At 35.2% G+C, this 18,636-nt stretch overlaps 1 protein-coding gene across 4 annotated transcripts in view; it reads right to left on the bottom strand.

The window, feature by feature from the left end:
- Window positions 1-5,204: 5,204 nt before the first annotated feature.
- Window positions 5,205-18,636, bottom strand: part of LOC120754925 (sodium channel protein type 2 subunit alpha-like) — a 70,325-nt gene continuing 56,893 nt past the window's right edge. For all 4 annotated transcript variants that reach the window (XM_040069216.2, XM_040069212.2, XM_040069214.2 and 1 more), the window contains 7 exons: window positions 18,442-18,564; window positions 16,196-16,477; window positions 13,820-13,873; window positions 12,470-12,607; window positions 10,698-10,802; window positions 9,343-9,613; window positions 5,205-8,498 (listed from right to left, as the gene is read on the bottom strand). In XM_040069216.2, the coding sequence (XP_039925150.1) occupies window positions 7,306-8,498; window positions 9,343-9,613; window positions 10,698-10,802; window positions 12,470-12,607; window positions 13,820-13,873; window positions 16,196-16,477; window positions 18,442-18,564 (2,166 nt within the window). In that variant the 3' untranslated portion in view covers window positions 5,205-7,305. The remainder of the gene's footprint in view (window positions 8,499-9,342; window positions 9,614-10,697; window positions 10,803-12,469; window positions 12,608-13,819; window positions 13,874-16,195; window positions 16,478-18,441; window positions 18,565-18,636) is intronic.

Raw genomic sequence — 18,636 nt, forward strand, 5'->3', positions numbered from 1 at the left:
TGAAGAGGTAAGAAAAGGCCTTTGATAGTCCACAGAGATAAAATCTGTTATTTTTTTCTGGGTCAATCAATTTCCTTGCTTAGATCAGAGCTGGGATCTCTGAAGTGTATACCAGGACTGAGCTTCCTGCAGTCATAAAATTAGACCTATCACTGTCATCCCCCTGTAACAGCAACAAGAGGAAAAATTGAAGAAGTGTAAATTTTTGTGGCTGTTCAATTCAGTCAGGTCCAAATCTCTGGGAAAGAGATTCATAGTACAACTTACAGTGTTTGTGTGACATAATTAAAAAACCTGTGCATGTTATCTTTGAATAGAGCTGCTTTTATATTATATGTTGTTAAACTGCTTCTTTTGGTTTGCTGGATGTGATATCACTGGATTAGGCTGAGGGAAAATAATTGTACAACCCACTTCAATTTAGGATGGCCAATTTCACTCATTAAGACTGCACTTTGCTTGCATTTCACTGTAAGCATATAGCTGGGACTATGCCTTCTGAAAGAAAACTAAACACTTCTATATCAGGAAAAGGTAAAGTGTTTGCGATCCAGGTACAGACTACTATGGTTTTAGAATAAAGGGTAGATATCCCTGTGATACTGAAATTTCTTTTATAGAAAGAAAACAGTCATGCTATGTAAGGTCTGGTGTGTGTTTTCTATGAAAACAATGAATACTTTCAGGAGTGATAGTGTTTTTTTCTGTTACCCCTTAATGTAGGTTATGAGAAAAAAAAACATTAAGTGGCTTTTATTATACAGGAAATGTACTTGAAGTGTGGAATGCTTGGGAACCAGTGCCTGCTTTACTGCTATAAATTGTTCATGATATGTCTTTTCATATATGCATCAAACATCGCACTTGCTGCAGAGATGCATGTGATTTGTCTCCTCTCCTGAGAGATGGTAATTGGCTTCAATTTACTTAGGCTACTGCAGTACAATTTATTCTCTTAGCTTAGCCAAGCCTCGTGTTGCAGTATAAGGGTGAGGTATTTAATTTGTAAAGTGGTGCAGAAGTATGTTACATTACAAAGATGAGGCACATCTCTGGTCTGTGGTGTTTAGTGGAAACAGATCACAGCACTTTGCCAATCCTCCTTTACCTTATCTTGTCTTATTATTAAATTGTATATGAATTAATCATGATCTTTTAGAAAACATCCATTGTAACAAGCTCAGTAATCTGAACACGACTAATGAACTCTGCTTGCTGTTTTCTTTGTCTACTTATAATTATTTCTGTGGTTTTGAGCTTCACTCTCATGGTGTTATTTGTCTTTTCCAAGGCTTGTCTTTTTTTCTAGATAGCCAAGCATTCCTCAAAATGGCAGAAAATAGAAAACAATATAAACTTATTTTAAGTGTAAGATTTTGTTGTTAGTCCAGTAATCTTTTCTGCTCAGATTTCTTCATGTTTTTTTCCATTTTATCTGTCTATATGAAGAACTAAAGAGATGAACATAAAAATCACGACAAATGGCACTTCAACAGAGTTAAGGCCTGAAATATAAAAATCTTCACACAATTTTGACATTTAATGTAGCAATAATAATAATGTATCATGTCAGTCATATACTAGTGATGAACCCTCTGGGCAAGGACTTTCCTGATTTTTTAATTCATGATTAACCTTCCCAAGGATTTTTTTTTTTTTTCAATAAAGTACAGGATGCAATTAATAATGGACTAAGAAGTGCTGAGTACTCATCATTTCCTTTAATGCATTAATGAATTTCACAGTAAATACATTTGGCTGCTCAGGATCCTAACTTCCCATAAGGGCAGTCCTGCTTGTCTTTATTGTGGCCAGTCTGCTTCTTGGAGGAAATGGTTGGGGTTTATTTCCACCACACACTGGTCTTTCCTCCTTTGTTAAAATTACTTCAGTGCTGAATTAGCTCGAGTTAATTCTGCAGGCTCGTTACTCTTTTATGACTGTGCACATGGTAGTACTGCTGCATTAGCTCTTGTGAGGAACTGGGACTTCTGGGAACACTTGCTTGGGAACAGAATTAAGCTGTGCTGCCCTATGAATTAATTTGTAATGTACTGAACAGGAATATGTCTCCTTTTTGGGCATCCATGTGGAAATTTTTTCATCTGAAAACTCATTAAGGAAAAATACCAAGTAATGAACTTATACTAGGAGAGTGACTTAGCTGTACTGTCAGCATTACTAATGCTCTCTTTTTGGCGATACGTGACAGATAAGTTTAATACAGAGTGGAAGGCATTTTGTCTGTGGCTGGATATGTTGAAAATTCACCTGGACATGGATCAGTATAGTCATACAGTGAGAATTTTAGGAGTTAATGAAATAAGGAATCTTCCTTTGCTGACTAGAAACAAAGGAGGACTAACAATGGGGAGGGACTACAAGCACAATATGGTAGTAATATAATACTCTGCTTGACTGGAATAGTCATCACTACTGGCTTGCCTAGTAGCATTTGGAGAGTTCTTTCAAGTGGCATTTCCATTCAAACACATTGGAAAGATAGGAGTGATGTGAGGTTAAATTATACAAATTCAACTAATTTCTGTGTGAAAAGGAATAGGTGGAAGGAAAGAAGTTGTTAACAGAAGCAGCAAAGGGTAATTAGGAGGACATACATGCTCTCAAAGTGAGCTTATTTACAGACCAGGTGGAACCGAGACCCTCAGCCATTTCTGCTAGTCCATTCCAAAAGTGTTGTCAGTGTTTCTGCATGTACAGTACTTGGTAGTGAAGATGGATGCAATAACCTCACTTTTACAGAGTACTGTAAGAGACTCTGGGCTCCTGAAAATGAATGATGAACCTTCATTCCTCATCAGAACACTTGCCATCTTGTTCACAGGGCAAAAGCTCTGCAGATTTTAGGTGCTGGTTTGAACGGGTAATATGAAAAGATAAGAGTAAAATGAAATTGTTGGATTCAAGTTAGGAACCAAAGAAGCAGAAGAGCTCCAAAAGTCTCTGGAAGTAAATTGAATCATTTATAAGGTTAGATGAGTTAGTCAGAGGAGCAGAGGAATAAATAATGTATGTAACTTTGACTTCAAGGATGTACATACTGACATTAACACAAGTTAGAGGATTCTCTCATTTTGGCCTGCAGACCAGGTGCTTGTAAGACAGGTAGGGAAGGTCATGTCTTGAGCTTTAACCCTGTATTCTAAGAGGCCCAGAGACCATCTCCAGGATTTATGGGTTATGAGCAGGCTAAACAATTCTGCATGTTCTTAGTAAGGCATTTTTCTGGTGTAGGGAAAGCCATTTATATAAGCATGCAGCTTGATAAGCACACCATGTGAAGAGAGAATAACTGGCTCACATGTTGGGTGCAAAGCATTATAATGAATGTGATGACATAAGGCTGGTGATCTATCACTAGTAGGGTTCCACAGGGCTCCATCGTAGGCCTTGTTCTCTTCAACACCTTCATGAAGGACTTGGATCCAGGACTGGAAGGGATATTAAGGAAGTTCACAGATGATGCAAAACTGGGAGGATCTCTTGACTCCCTTGAAGGCAGGAAGGCCCTGCAGAGAGACCTCAACAAATTAGAGGGCTGGACAATCACCAACCATGTAGAGTTCAGCAAGGCGAAATGCCGAATTCGGCACCTGGGATTGGGCAACTCTGAATGTACAGACAGACTGGGGAATGAGGTGCTGGAGAGCAGAGCCACAGAGAAGGACCTGGGCATCCTGGTCACTGGCAAGTCAGCAGTGCCCTGGCAGCTAGGAGGGTCAGCCATGTCCTGGAGGCATCAGGCACAATATCGCCAGCCGGGCAAGGGAGGGATTGTCCTTCTCTGCTTTGGGGCAGCCTCACCTTGAATATTACGTGCAGTTTTGGTCACTGCAATATAAGAAAGATCTGAAGCTATAGGATTGTGTTCAAAGAGGAGAAATGAAGATGGTCCAGGGCCTTGAGGGGAAGCCGTTTGAGGGGTGGCTGAGGGCACTTGGTTGAGCCTGAAGAAGAGTGAGGGGAGACCTCATTGCAGTTAGAACTTCATTGTGAGGGGAAGAGGAGGGGCAGCACAGATCTCTTTTGTGTAGTGACTTGTGACAGGACCCAAGGGAATGGTTTGAAGTTGTGGCAGGGGAGGTTTAGGTTGGACATTAGAAAAAGGCTCTTCACTTGGAGGGTGGTTGGGCACTGGAATAGGCTCCCCAGGGAAATGGTTACAGCACCACACCTGACAGCGTTCAAGAAGATTTGGGCAAGGTTCTTGGGCAGGAGTTGGACTCAATGATCCTTGTGGGCTCCTTTCAACACAGGATTTTCTGTCAACCAGTGAAGTATGGCTTCCTTACTACATGCTAGTCCAACTCAGAGACAGCAACTGCTGATTCTCAGTGTATTAGAGATTTTGATAGACTGTAGTGTTACAATGTTCCATCAGTTATTTCATGGTTATATGAGCAATTTAATATTTAGCCAAAATATGGTTAATATGGCATAATATCCACAGAATAAGTAACACTGAAAACATGCCAATGAGAAAACTCCAGGAATATTCTACTTACTGTTAATTTTTAAATATGATATTTTAAATTCAATAATATGATAATGTGGTGTTTCAATGTCCTAAATCTTTCTGCCCTTGAACAGCTTAATGACATCCATATTGAGTCAAACTGTATTGACATCCATATTGAGTCAAATAACATCCAGATACTTTAGTTATGAACAGTACTTTTCACAGCTGAGTGTCAGTGTTATCGCTTATTAATTTTGAGAATTACTGGAATAAAAAGACTCACTATGCAACCAAAACCAACTTTTATCTGTTTGCAATGAGTCCCTTGGCTAAATGTTAAATGGGACCAAACAAAAAAACTACATTGGAAAGTTTGTTTGCATTTTTAAGACTCGTAAAACATGGGCAGCTTTGGTAGCAGTACTAAGCAGTGCCTTTATGGCTGAGAAGGGCTTTTGAAGGTTGAGAGGATATTTTGGGGGGTAGATCTGTGTAGGTGTCCTGTTTTATTCCCAAACAATATGCTTATAAAAAAGAAGTAGAAATAAATGGAGTTTAATCAAAGGTCTCAGATTTTTTTTGTAATTATTTTACATAGAAGTTAAAATGTGAAGGATAGTGGGTTTAGCTCTAGGGAAAAAGAAAGCAATTCTTATTTGCACCAAAGTCAGCTTTTATCTTGCTTAACCAACAGAAGGTCAGAGACAAAGCAAAATAAACACAATTTTTAAAAAAGAAATCTTTATTTTTTGGCTCATATGTAATATTGTTTGTGTTGTTTATGATAATAACAATTTCCTGCATGCATTTCACCAACACATTACAAGTCAAAAGCATTTGTAAAAGAAAGATTCTACATTTAATGTTAGCTTGTGTGTGAAACACAAAATGTCCTGATGTCCTTGATTATACAAATGTGTCATTTTTTTCTTGGGAAATATTTTATTTGTACAAGCCTAGTGCACCATGATTCAAAAAAGAATAAGAGTAGACTATGTAAACAGACACTGCAAGATAGCAAGGATTTAATCAACTATGAGACTACCTTGGAACTTCTGATGCAAATAGTGCTAGAAATTCGCACATTTCCCTAATGCTTTCCTTGCTATATCCCGTAACTATTTGAAAACAAGCTGGGTTCCAGATTTACACAATTTACTTCACATTGGAATATATGCAAATGTATTATTAAGACAAGATAGTCTACAAATACTCACTTTTTTTCTCATAGTGTGATGATGCCAGTTTGGAATTACTGTGGTTAGAAAATAAGTCAGGTGAACGAGGAAAGAAATACAAGAAACAGTGATCTAAACTTGAAAACACTTTTCTTATATACGGATTTGTTGCCAAATGGTATTTCTTTACATTATTTATATATGCTAACCACATTGTCAACAGGTTTAACAGTTAGCAATATGGCCTGTACAGTCTGATTCTACACCATATAGCAGCCATTTCAAATTTAAAATGCAAAACTAAAAAACTCATAAATAGCTGCAAACTATTGCTTAATGATTTGAAAGAATGAGGTCTGGGTGGACAACTTCATTCACTTCATCACTGACACATGGCTTCCTATAGTGGAGACTGTGGGCAGTGGAAGGAGCAAGGTACAGCAGCAAAAGCATTGACATGCATCAGTGATACTCTCCTAACTATGACACAGAATACAACATCCTGTTGAGCTCTTACAAATTAACCATACTGTGGTACATATCTGATGCAATTTAATGTGGCAAAGCCATTAAATTCTATGCTCAAATATGCACAATGATATACTGTTAATATTTACATGGAAAAGGGTATTTTATGGATTTACTGGAGGTTGGAGATAATGAGAGAAGACAGTAATCAAAGAATAGCCCAGGGGAAAAAAAAAAAAAAAAAAAAAAGAAAGAAAGAAAAGAAAAAGAGCTGTTAAAAGCAAAACTCCCAGATATATTTTGGTGAAGCTATTTTTCCAGTGCAGAAACTGCACAATATTTTTTGAGCTGTAAATATTTTAACATAAACAAGAACTTGTTCATGTTTAATCATTCACATAAAAAATAAGTCATTGCAGATTCCTGTAAATTAGAGGAGACTCTCCAGGCACATTAATCTGGATGCACATAATCTGGATGCAGCCATACAACTAGTTAGAATTCTTCAAATTTAAGAGCAACCCTGAAACATGGAAGTTCTTAAAATCTTCAGCTTTGTGCAACGTCATACTTTTATTTATGCATGATTGACAAGTGCAGCATGTCTATGCAAATCAGTCCTATCTGTACATTATAGAGAATCTGAGAGTAGAACTCCTGGTCCTCATACCTCTTTCCCCAACATAAAACCTATTACAAAAATAGTCACATATAATAGTAAACAACCTGTGAATTAAAAAATGATAAATACACTAATACGGTTTTTGTAAAAATATGACAAATGTGGCAGTTGCATTACAAACAGTGAAGAGAATTACTGTTCTACATGTTGTGGAAATAAAGTATCCGTTTGCTCTCATTTCATGCTCCATCTTCTCTATGGAGCCACCTTTTCCCTTATTCTTAGCAGTGTCAGCTGTAGTGAAAACAGTAACCTCTTGTCAAGTTTTTTACCCTGATTAACAGAGTCACAGTCTGATGATAGAGGTTCACTGTTTTGTTATAGGCACTGACCTTAAGTATATATATATATAATGTATATATATGCACACACGCGCACACACACACATATATGTGTAAAAACTTTCAGTTTGGCATAAATTTCCTGCAGGAGGACAGCTGATGATTCATTCTCAAAGACTGTAAACAAGTTGTCCCATTAACAAAATTCTTAGATCATTATTTTTTATTTTCCCTGATGTCTTTACCTTTGTAGTTCTTTTCTGCTTTATCTTTTTCATATTTTTCTTTGTCCGGCTTTGTTACACTATCATAAGAGGGTGGGGAAGTTGTAGAAGAACTCTCATCTGTTTTTTCTGGAGTGGAGTTCCCTTTTAGTTTATCAATAATTATCTCTTTTATAATGTGTCCATCTTCTTCTTTGTTTTTATTTCTGTTATATATACTGGACACTTGTTTAACTTTTAGCCTTAAAAGGTGACGTCTATAAGCACGCTGAATGATAACAGCAGACACCTCCTCCTGCTTTCGCTTCAGTGTGGTTGTAATTGGTTCATAGGAGACTTTAGAAGGATTGGCTGCCATAAACCGATCTTCCATCTGTATTCTGAGGGCATCCATCTCCCCACTTTCCCCCAACACACGCTTTGTGAAAGCAAACAAGATGTCAAGGCAGTGAATTCTGTCACCGCTCACCATGGGCAGATCCATTGCAATAAGCTGCACCTTGTTTGGTTTTGCTATGAGAAGAGGTGGATCTAATGAAGCTGCAAAATCTGATAATTTACTATATTCTATGAATTGTGTTGCATCGGGATCAAACTTCTCCCAGACTTCATAGAACATCTCAAAGTCATCCTCGCTCAAGGGTTCAGCACTTTCTTCAGTTGCAACACTGAAGTTTTCCAAAATCACAGCAATGTACATGTTCACCACCACCAGGAAGGATATGATAATGTAGCTGACAAAGAAGAAAATCCCAACAGAAGGGTTGCCACAGTCACCTTTCACAGAGCTCCCTGGATGATCTTTATGAGGGTCACAGTCTGGCTCCCCACTGTTCAGAATTGGGGCGAGCAAACCGTCCCAGCCAGCGGATGTGGTGATCTGAAACAGGCAGATCATGCTGTTGCCAAACGTCTCAAAGTTGAACATGTCATCAATCCCAACTTCCCTCTTGACATAGGCAAAGTTGGACATGCCAAATATGGCGTAGATGAACATGACCAGGAAGAGCAGCAGCCCAATGTTGAACAAAGCAGGAAGAGACATCATCAAAGCAAAAAGCAGAGTGCGGATTCCCTTAGCACCTTTAATGAGGCGCAGGATTCGTCCGATTCTGGCAAGCCGGATGACTCTGAATAGTGTGGGAGATACAAAGTACTTCTCAATCATCTCAGCTAAGAACATACCTAGAAAAGAAAAGTGAATAATTAAAATAAAATTTTAAATTAATTGCCTATAGAAAATTTTGTTTAGTGCTGTTTCCAAAATAATCAGTATAGGGATTCTATGTCATTGCAAAATTTTTATGAGTTATTACATGTTACTGAAAGCTGTTAATAAGGTGAAAGCATCTTTCCTTATGTTGAAATGCTACCCTAGAGAAGGTAAATAAGTAAAATAAAGACTGCATTTGGCAAGTAGGTAGTTCCTGTCTAAGCTTTTCAGTAGTTCTTAAAATGGTTGGGAAAGGGATGTTTATATCTTAGACACAGTTAATTCTTGAAGCTGAGCCTGTAACTACTGTCTTTTATGAAGGATGATAATTGGCTTAATTTCTCCAAGTTAGAGATTTCTTTTACAGATCTACGTTTTATCAGATCAATCTTTCTCAGATGTGTCACTCATTTGCACCTTGGACAGTCACTAGCTTTTAACTGAAAATCTTAGTTAGCGAAAGGAAAAAAAAAATCTCACCCACTTCACATAATTTTCAGTTTTAATACTGAAAGAAAATCTGTGGTTAGTTTGCATATGCCACTAAACATTCCTCTTTATATTTGTATGCATTAATCTAATGTGCCAAACAGTTCCATTATGTCTTTTGATGTGGAAAATGACAGTGAATCTAATGGGGGAGATAAAAATCTTATATGCAACATTGCATATATTGTATGCCAGATAGTATGAATATCTGAATCAACGTGTAAGTCATCTAGGAAAAAAGAAATTCTACAATTGGTATAAATGTACTTGAAACAAATCTTTCCTATTTCTTCCACTAGTTCTTTCTTGAAAGGGAATTGCTCTTACCTACTATGGAGAGAATCACAACCACAAAATCAAAAATATTCCAGCCTATAGTGAAGTAGTAATGGCGAAGTGAAATCAATTTCAGGACAAATTCTCCAGTGAAAAGGACAATGAACACCAAGTTAATCCGGGATAAAATTGTTTCCATTTCTTTACTCTGATCATCTGTTTCTACCATCATTGTGACCATGTTAAGGCAGATGAGTATCATGATGCTGATGTCAAATACTTGTTTGGTTACAAAATCAAAGATCATGCCTTGGAATTTGTTCTGCAAACACAAAGATGGAATACAGTTTATACAGGGAAAATAATTGTCTTTTAAAATGCCAAATGAGAAAGAAATTCCCTTCAAGATGTAGGAGTGTAGAGCAAGACGCATTCACAAAACAGGCATTAATGTAAGCCAAACACACACTGGTTTATATCTTATCATGTTAGAGTGAATCAAGAAGTTCACCAGTATTGGCTGAAGAGACAAGAAGGGAAACAGTGCCGTAATAAGAGTAATAACAATGACAATTAATATTATTGGGGTAAAACAGGTGGTGTAAATTGATAGCCAGCAAGAGTACCAGCTGAATAGAAACTAATTTTCTTATCTTTCTTCTCAGATGGTTTAGAATACCTCTTTCTTCCTTAAACTAACTGTGCTTGGTGAGATCATTGGGCTGCTGAAGATACATATCTCAAACACACCATGACTGTAATATCCTAGTTTTTCTTTAGTACTTAGTTCAATGTTTTTTGCCATATGTCTCTCCTTCGAAAGTCTATTTTTAACCACTTGGTGCATAAGGTGCAACAAGTATTTCATTTTTTCAAACAGTGTGGGAGTTCAGTAAATAACAAGAGTAGTGCTTATCTTAGAGACAAATTTATCCTAGTCTATGCTTTACTCCCTAGAACATTCTTTTATTCTGTAAGATTTTCTGCATCTGTCCTTCCCATTAGGTTACCAGTGCCCCTTTCTGTCTTCAGTAGCAAGGCCAGTGTACCCCTACATCCTACAAATTCTCTGTGAGGAGAAAAAACAGAGAATGAAGTTTAAGCCTGGTAACAAGAACCAGTAAACAATCCAATCAATTGTGATTTTCCAGGACTTAGGCAGGGAATTTTGAAATTTATCATATTAACATTATTAAATCATTTTGTTCATACTTCAGTGTATATGTTTTTAAACAGAATACGAATGATCTAATCTGATGGATTCAAAAAGGGACAATTTCTACCTTTACAAGAAAATAAATGGGAAAAATATTTTATTTCCAGACCTATAGCCTTATATTGTGGACAAGATCATATTCCCAAATGAGTATTACATATTAGGGGTATAAAAATCAAATCACTCATACCACTGGCCTCGGTATAGGTTTCTGTGGCTTTTTGGATCCCAGTTTTTTCATTGCATTGTAATATTTCTTCTGTTCTTCTGTCATAAATATATCCTGACCTCCAAAGTAAAGAAATAATATCAAAATTAATCAGTATCATGTCCATACATAAAACATTTAACTACAGTATGTCTTTCTGTAATGTAATATTAAAAATATATTTAATTTATATAAAAATGGAAGGGTTTTTTCCAGGTGTTTATAGTGTGGATGCTCATATACATTCCTAACACACAGGAAAAACCCATTACTGGTGTCTTGTCAGCTTGACAGTTGAGTTTTTCCAATGTCTTCATGCTTACCTTTGCTGAAATGGCTAAAAGCATTCTTGCTATGTGGATACTGTTCAATAACTTGCTGATTAGGATATGTTTAGTGAATAGGAGCATGACTAGTGCCTTAAATGTCCTATCTTCTGTATAGAATTTTAGGATTACAGCTAGACAGGTGTAAAGGAAGCATAACTTTGAGGCACAAGTTGTGTTAGGAGAGGTTTTAACGGGGAAAAAAATCCCCACCTTTGATGTAAAATTAAGAAAAGTAATTCATGTAATGCCATAGCAAATTAAAACACCACTGGAACCTTGACGACTCAAATCAGCCTTTGTTTTCAGATGCAAATTCTGCCAGTCAGATGTGCAACTGACTGAGTGACTTCCAGTATGAGTAAATTGTGCTTACTGATGAATCTGCACTAAGTCAGATGGAAGCACAATGTCAACATCACCGTCTGCTAAATTGGCTACCACAGCCTGAAGCATCACAAAATTGATAGTAACCTCAGACATGTTTATGACTCTTAGGAAGCTAAAGAATATTTGTACAAGGAAAAAATTCTGTTATTCACAGTTTTCTTTTACCAGAGATTCTGTCTGGTATTGCTGGTTTTTAATTGGTGCTTGGAAAAAAGCAAATAATATGAAACTGCACACAAAATTTAGAATGACCCTGGCATTTGAAAACTAAAACTGCAAGGCTTCAAAATATTTTAAATGGTATTATTTCTGGGTTTTATATTTTAAAGTTCTTTAAAACTGAGCTGTATGCATTATCAATACAATTATTTTAAATATACTTGTATGTCAAAAGTTTACAGAAAGAAACCACCATTCCCTGTATATCTTTGCTTTACTACTGATAAGAAATTATAGATTGTATTTGTGTCTAATGAATTAATCTCATTTCTCATAAAAGTGTTAGGAAAAAACCATATATGTACACATTTTCACTTAATCTGTAAGCCTATTCATTTGAGGTCTATTTGACTTACTCTTAACTTACTGTTTAATCAGTTTGCAGATCCATTATTCATTGTATGAACGCAATGCCATATTGTGTCTTCATTAAGTGTCAAGGGGTTGTAAGAATAATTATAATTAATGTACCTTAATTTATCTTAATTCTTTAGAGTCAAATGAAAAAGAAATTATTTCATGCCAGATAATATTGCATCTAATCAAACCAATAATTCACATTCACTTTTCATGTCTTCATTTTAACTGTTTACTCAATTTGCAAAGTATTATGAACTAACTTTTCACTTGTCAAAATGCTAAAAATGCAAAGTTCAGAATCACATCCACAGATTTTAGCACAGATTATTATTATTTTAAAAGATAGACTTTATTTAAGGTTTTGAAATGACTTTTGATTTTAATAGCTTTACAGAAATAACTTGCTGATTCATTATAGCTAATAATTCATACCAATATGGAAATATTTTAAATACTTATCTTCTTTTTTTGTTGGTTGAAGTTGTCTATAATAACACCAATGAAAAGGTTCAAGGTAAAAAATGATCCAAATATGATAAAGATGACAAAATAGAGATACATATACAAGTTGTCCTCATACTTAGGTTGATCTTTTACCTACAAAACATAAAAAAAAAATATTCCCATGAATACTAGATGTAAAAAACCAGTATAATTTAGAGTTAAGAATATTCCATCTCACATACAAAAGCCATGAGCAGCACTAATTTATTAAAAAGATCAAACTTGTCCATTCCAGTCAATATTTGGAGAACTGGAAGCTGACAGAATTATTGCTTATATGGACTTTTTAAGTACATGTGCCCATAGATATGTTTGTGTATGTACATATAAAAAAAGTACCTCATATAGAAGAAAGAAGCAATGTGGGATGCAGAGCAGTCATGAATACTTAAAATTTTAATAGCAGAAATCTAAATATTTTATATTGTGTTCAGTATATTATCATGCAACAGAATCAATAAATTTTACTATTGCCTAAATCTCCCTGGAACTCTTTTGAAGAATGCATGAGCATTCTTACATCCAGCTAGGAACAGATGCTTTCAATAAATTTCTAGTGAACATATGTTTTGTAAAATCCATTTCAAAATCCGTTTCAAAGGAAGATTTTGTTATTGTCTTGATTTTCCAGATGACACTTCCCAGCATCTGCAACTCTACAGCACAACAAATTTGAATGTAGGAATGCTAAAGATAATGAAACAGGACATTTTACTCTGAGAGACAATGTCATTAACATGACTATTTGTATAAGTTAAACAGAGTAATAGTTTTGTAGCCAAAATAGCATTCTAATCCCCAGAAAGCTTAACAGGTGATCTTCAACCTTAAAATTTAATTGCACTTAAATATCTAGATAACATAATTGCTCAATCGGAGGAAACAACAAAATGCACAGTTACAAATTATAAAAACTTACTAATGTATTCCATATTTGATAACTGCATCATATAATCTTAAAATAATTCACACTTAGGATTACCAAAAGAATTTGTCACAAACCTCTTCTTTGTTCTATTACATAAACATTGTCCTTACCAAAAAAAAAAAAAAAAAAAAAAAAAAAAAAAAAAAAAAAAAAGAGGCACCACCAGTTAAGCTAATTTAGCTTTTTTTTGTCTAAACAGAAGGGAGATAATTCTTTCCAGTAAAAATTCAGAGATTCAAAAATATATGCATTGATGCTGATTATCATTCTTTGTTGTGTGTGTAGCTGTTCTAGTGTGTGTAGCTGTTTAAATTCTCTACTCTTTATCAGAAAATAATCAACAGATGAGCTTTGAGTTTTGTAAGATTTACACTTACATCTCGTGAATCAACAGCAGCATACATAATATCCATCCATCCTTTGAAAGTAGCCTAGAAATAAAACAAGGTTGTTTATCTTCCCCATAAAAATTCATAATATGTACAATAACTAGGTTATTTATTTATCTGGACCTCCACTTCTAATAAAATCACTTCTATATTTTTAAACCACACTTGACAACAGAGTCATCATAAATATTTTTCGTAGTAATACTGGGGGTTTTGACTATTTTCTTTTTAGTTATTCAAATAATCTTAAAAACCAGGCTCTGAAGATCTCAGTAAGTCAACAGTATTTTGGAGCTGCAGATGTTTATGTTGTAGATGAGGAATTATACATTTAGACAGACATTAATGCTGGAGATATATAGGTAGAATCTACTAGAATCACTCATGGCCACAGCCATTTTGTTAAATTTACAACATGAATTGATGCCATCAGTAATGTGACTTCTGGACAGAAACCAACATTCATCTGAATGGTTTTTCCTGTGTCTAAACTGACCTGGTATTTTTAGTAATGTTTTTATCCCACATAGATAAAAGGAATAGACTGTTCAAAGTCAAAATATACATTTCCTGAGAGATTTGTTTTACAGAAGACCAAAAGTGAACTGTGAAAGAGATGTAACTGACATCCATAAAAATTTGACTGAGTTCCTATAGTTTTTTTCAAGTAAAGAGTAAAGAAGATCTGCCATCGTTGCTCTAAGAAGGTGATTTTAATGGATGCAGGGTGTCCATTTTCTAAGGAACACCAAATTTGGTGTGACATGCTAGTTGAAAGTGTGAGTGTGCAACCACTAGCCAGGGTTTCCAAGCTTATTCACAATAAAGAAAAAAGAGCTAAAAAGCCTGTGAAATGAACAAAGAGCATCACTCCTGAGGAGGTTGTGGAGAGGAATGATCCCAAGGAGCATATTTCCGTCTTTGCTTGCCAGAAGTAGCTTTGGTGCTTTGGTAGAGCTGCCAGTTTCCACAGCAGAAAACTTGCACTTAGGAAGTGTTAATATCCTCCTGAATCTTGCAGTGTAACACCAATTACTAAGAAGGTGTGCTTCAAGCTAAGCTTTGCAGATCTTTCTGGCTCAGTTGGCAATTGCCAGCCATTTGATGCATATAGCACAGCAATATTAGGAAAGGATCAGAGTTAGATAAGAGCAATAAATACAGATGAGAGGAAGGAAAATGTTAATGGAGGCAATCAAATGAAGATGTGACAAAAAACATGCTCATAGATCCCGTAATCTCTGTGGGGAAATTAAAAGTCAAAAGGAATATTTGAAAAGGAAAATTATGAAAAGTCAGAACCAAAAAAAAAAAAAAAAAAAAAAAAAAAAAAAAAAAAAAAAAAAAAAAAAAAGAGCGAGAGACAGAGAGAGGCAGTACTGAAGTCGTTATTGAAGACCTAGACCGTCTGGTTGTGTGACACAGATGGCATTCATACACAGCTTCAAGAGAAGCAGTTTTCCTTACACATCTTCAGAGGCAATGGTAGCAATGAGATCTGAAGCCAAAGAATCAGTCATCATTTAGTACTACTACTCAGCATGTAAGAGTCACATTGCCTTTACAGGCAAAATATTTTAACCTAGGTAGTTAATTTTGGAATTAAGGTCAGCTAGAGATACTGACCTGCTCTGAAGATAGAAGGGAGAAGCATACCATTCTTAGATAACTTTGAATATCAGAGCTGTAAAAATATTTTCATTCAGTGAAGCTGTATGTTGAGCTATAGACAAGTGATTCAACAGAGTTCTATCATCTAAATGTAATTATGTGCTTTCTTGCTTGTGTTTTGGATCAGATCCCGGCTATCAGAAGCTCCATTCTAAGCCAGGAACCTGTAAAGAGTTCTTTATTTCTTTGACACAAATAAAATATGCTCAGTACCTAAAATAAAGGCAGTTCCGAAAACAGTGCATAATACAAGGAATTGAAGGAGAAATGCAATTTACAGATTTAGTATAAGTAGCAGTAATTAATGGAATGAATATGCTATGCAATAACATCCAATACATCATAAGGATAATACTATGAGTAGCATAATATTTATTTAGTATACTAATAACTCTTTAAAAAACATTAAGGAATATGATAGTTCTATACTGTGCACCACTAAAGAGATTATTTTATTTTCTACACTTATTATTTTACATTGTTGTTATCATCTCATGGTGATGTATTCCCTAGTCTTGGAAAGGAAAATTACTATCATTAACAAAAAAATTATGACAAGCAATATAATAAAGTTGCATGAGGTGTACATTATTGCTATGAAAAAAATTATTCCTCTACTTAACAGTCTTAACTTGCCCATTTTTCCTAAATATCTTTAAAAAGAGCAAAAAGAAAATATATACATTTACTTACCACTTGAAGCAGAGCAAGATATCCAGCTCCTACGTTATCAAAGTTTACTTTCACATTCTTCCATCGAGCACTTTGATTGCTTTTTATGAGTTCTACACACTGAGTATAATTGTTGACATCACTGATATCAAACATCTCACCAGTTGTGGTGTTGACACAGTGATAGAATTTTCCAGCAAAAAGATTTACTCCCATGATGCTGAAGATTAGCCAGAATATAAGACATACCAGCAATACATTCATGATCGATGGGATTGCTCCTACAAGGGCATTTACAACCACCTAGTGTACAAATTCGACAAAATACAACTTAGCTTATGAAAACAAAATGAAAAATACTTTAAAATACTTATAAAATGTTAAAACAGTATTACTATGGGATGGACAGTTAAAATATTACAATACATTTTTAGGGGAAATTTTAATTATTGTTTAATTAAATGCTAATGAGATTGAAAAAAGCAAGAAATAAAATGAGATGGAAACAAAGACAATGCAAAAGTCTGAAATAAAATCAAAAAGCAAAAGAAAACCTGTTAGTAGCAAGATGGATTCTTAGAATTTGTGTGCTCTAGAGAAAAAGAGAGAAACAAATGTTAAATTTCAGCAATATAAATTAAAATCTATAAATAGAAAATAAACCAGAAAAAGCTCAAAGAATGATGATGTGAAAGACTGAATAAAAATGTCTGTATGTCAACCTATCATTACTAATGGTTTTATTCTTAGAAATATCATATATATATTAGCATCAGTGCATTTCAGTATCCACACAGAATGCAACATAACTATGGATATCTTATTTAATCTTTATTAACAGCATCTGCTCTAAGTCCTGGTTTGTAAATTGCCTGGGTCACTATAGTTGCTCTTACACTTATCCTTATTTTTTATTTTTAATTGGGTGCATTTAATTCCCTTAAGCTACTGTGTATGGGCAAGTGGCAGTAAAAGACCAGATGAAATCCTTGGACAAAAGTTTTCTTTTAGTTATTGGGATTCAACTAAAAGAAAGCTGCAGATATTTAAACAGTAATTTTCTAGCAAATCAGTAGAGACTGCAGTAGTCTTTTGTGTATGGTTTTGAAAAAGGTAGTAGTTTTCATTTCACTGAGTTGACCTAAAGTAGTCTAGTATCAAGAGAAGTTTTCCTTATTTATTAGATAGGCACTTAACATCTTGTTTGGATTGTTTGGATTGGATCATGTAAAACATAGTGGTGACGGTGATGTGGACAAGACACACTTCCCTACAATGGTAGGCATGGCCACCTCTAGGATATTGGCAGCCTTGCCCAGACAGGAACCACATTACTTGTGTTTGGCAAATGAATACCTATAACTGAACTATAAATATATATTGCAGCATTGGGGTGTTTTAAGGCGAAAGATTAAAAGGCAATTTCTCAATAACATCTTCTTGTTAATTTTTTATGTGTCCATTTTTTCAGTAAGTAGCATGATCTGCTAAGGTTTATAACAGCATTTTTCCAGGAGGGGTTTTTTTTTTGGTTGGTTGGTTGGTTTTTGTCAGATTGGCGGAATATGACAATGACAATCTCCTCAACAGGAGGGTTTTAGGTCTCTTTACATTCATATGAAGTAAAGTCTCTAGCTGAGAAAATTATTTCCCATCTCTCCCCTTCTATACTTCCAAACCTATCCTTATTTTAGGTGTTGGTTCAAAATCTTTCCTTAATACTACAGCATTTACTGTGGGATTTTTTCACCAGGCAGGCAGATAGGAGGACACAGTGAAGCATTAATTTCTGGTGTGTAACTCTTGCCAGCTTATTCACCTTTTGCTGGTTTGTTTTGTTTTCCAGCTAATCATGTTCCATCCCGAACCACTGACAAACTAACACAGAACTGAAGTTAGCTACAGAAACTGACTAAAAAAATTGCCCAGGTAAACTGCAGAAAAAAACCCTCCAACACACTATTGTAAAACTTTTTATATCCTTTCCTTTTTACAGGTCCACAAATCAATGGAAATTTTAACAGTCAGAGGGCTGGGAAAACACAACTATGCAGCAGTGACCAGGCAAATATAATGAACTCAAAGTCTAACTTCCAGATGATAGGTGTACATAGGTCTTGTTTGTAAGGACATGGTGAAAGGCCTTTTCCCACATATTTTTGCATGCCTTCCCTTTTTGGAGTTCTTTGAAGAAAGCGTGAGTGTAACCATTAATATATTAATTTTTGTATGCATACATTTGTTCAGACTCATTCATTTTATCTCACCCTCATTCCTTCAAATCTTGACAAGGCTCTTAAAGGTCTTAAAGCTCTTAATGTCCGTAGCGATTTAATGGCACCAAGTTCAGAATAGCCCAGAGCATTGGCTATTAAACTAACCAATGAAACCTATCAAATACAGAGAAAAAAAATTAAAAATAGTTCTACACTGTTTATTTAAAAAGAATACAAATTCAAGCA

This window comes from Hirundo rustica, chromosome 7 (assembly GCF_015227805.2).
Source record: "Hirundo rustica isolate bHirRus1 chromosome 7, bHirRus1.pri.v3, whole genome shotgun sequence".
Classification (NCBI taxonomy): Eukaryota; Metazoa; Chordata; class Aves; order Passeriformes; family Hirundinidae; genus Hirundo; species Hirundo rustica.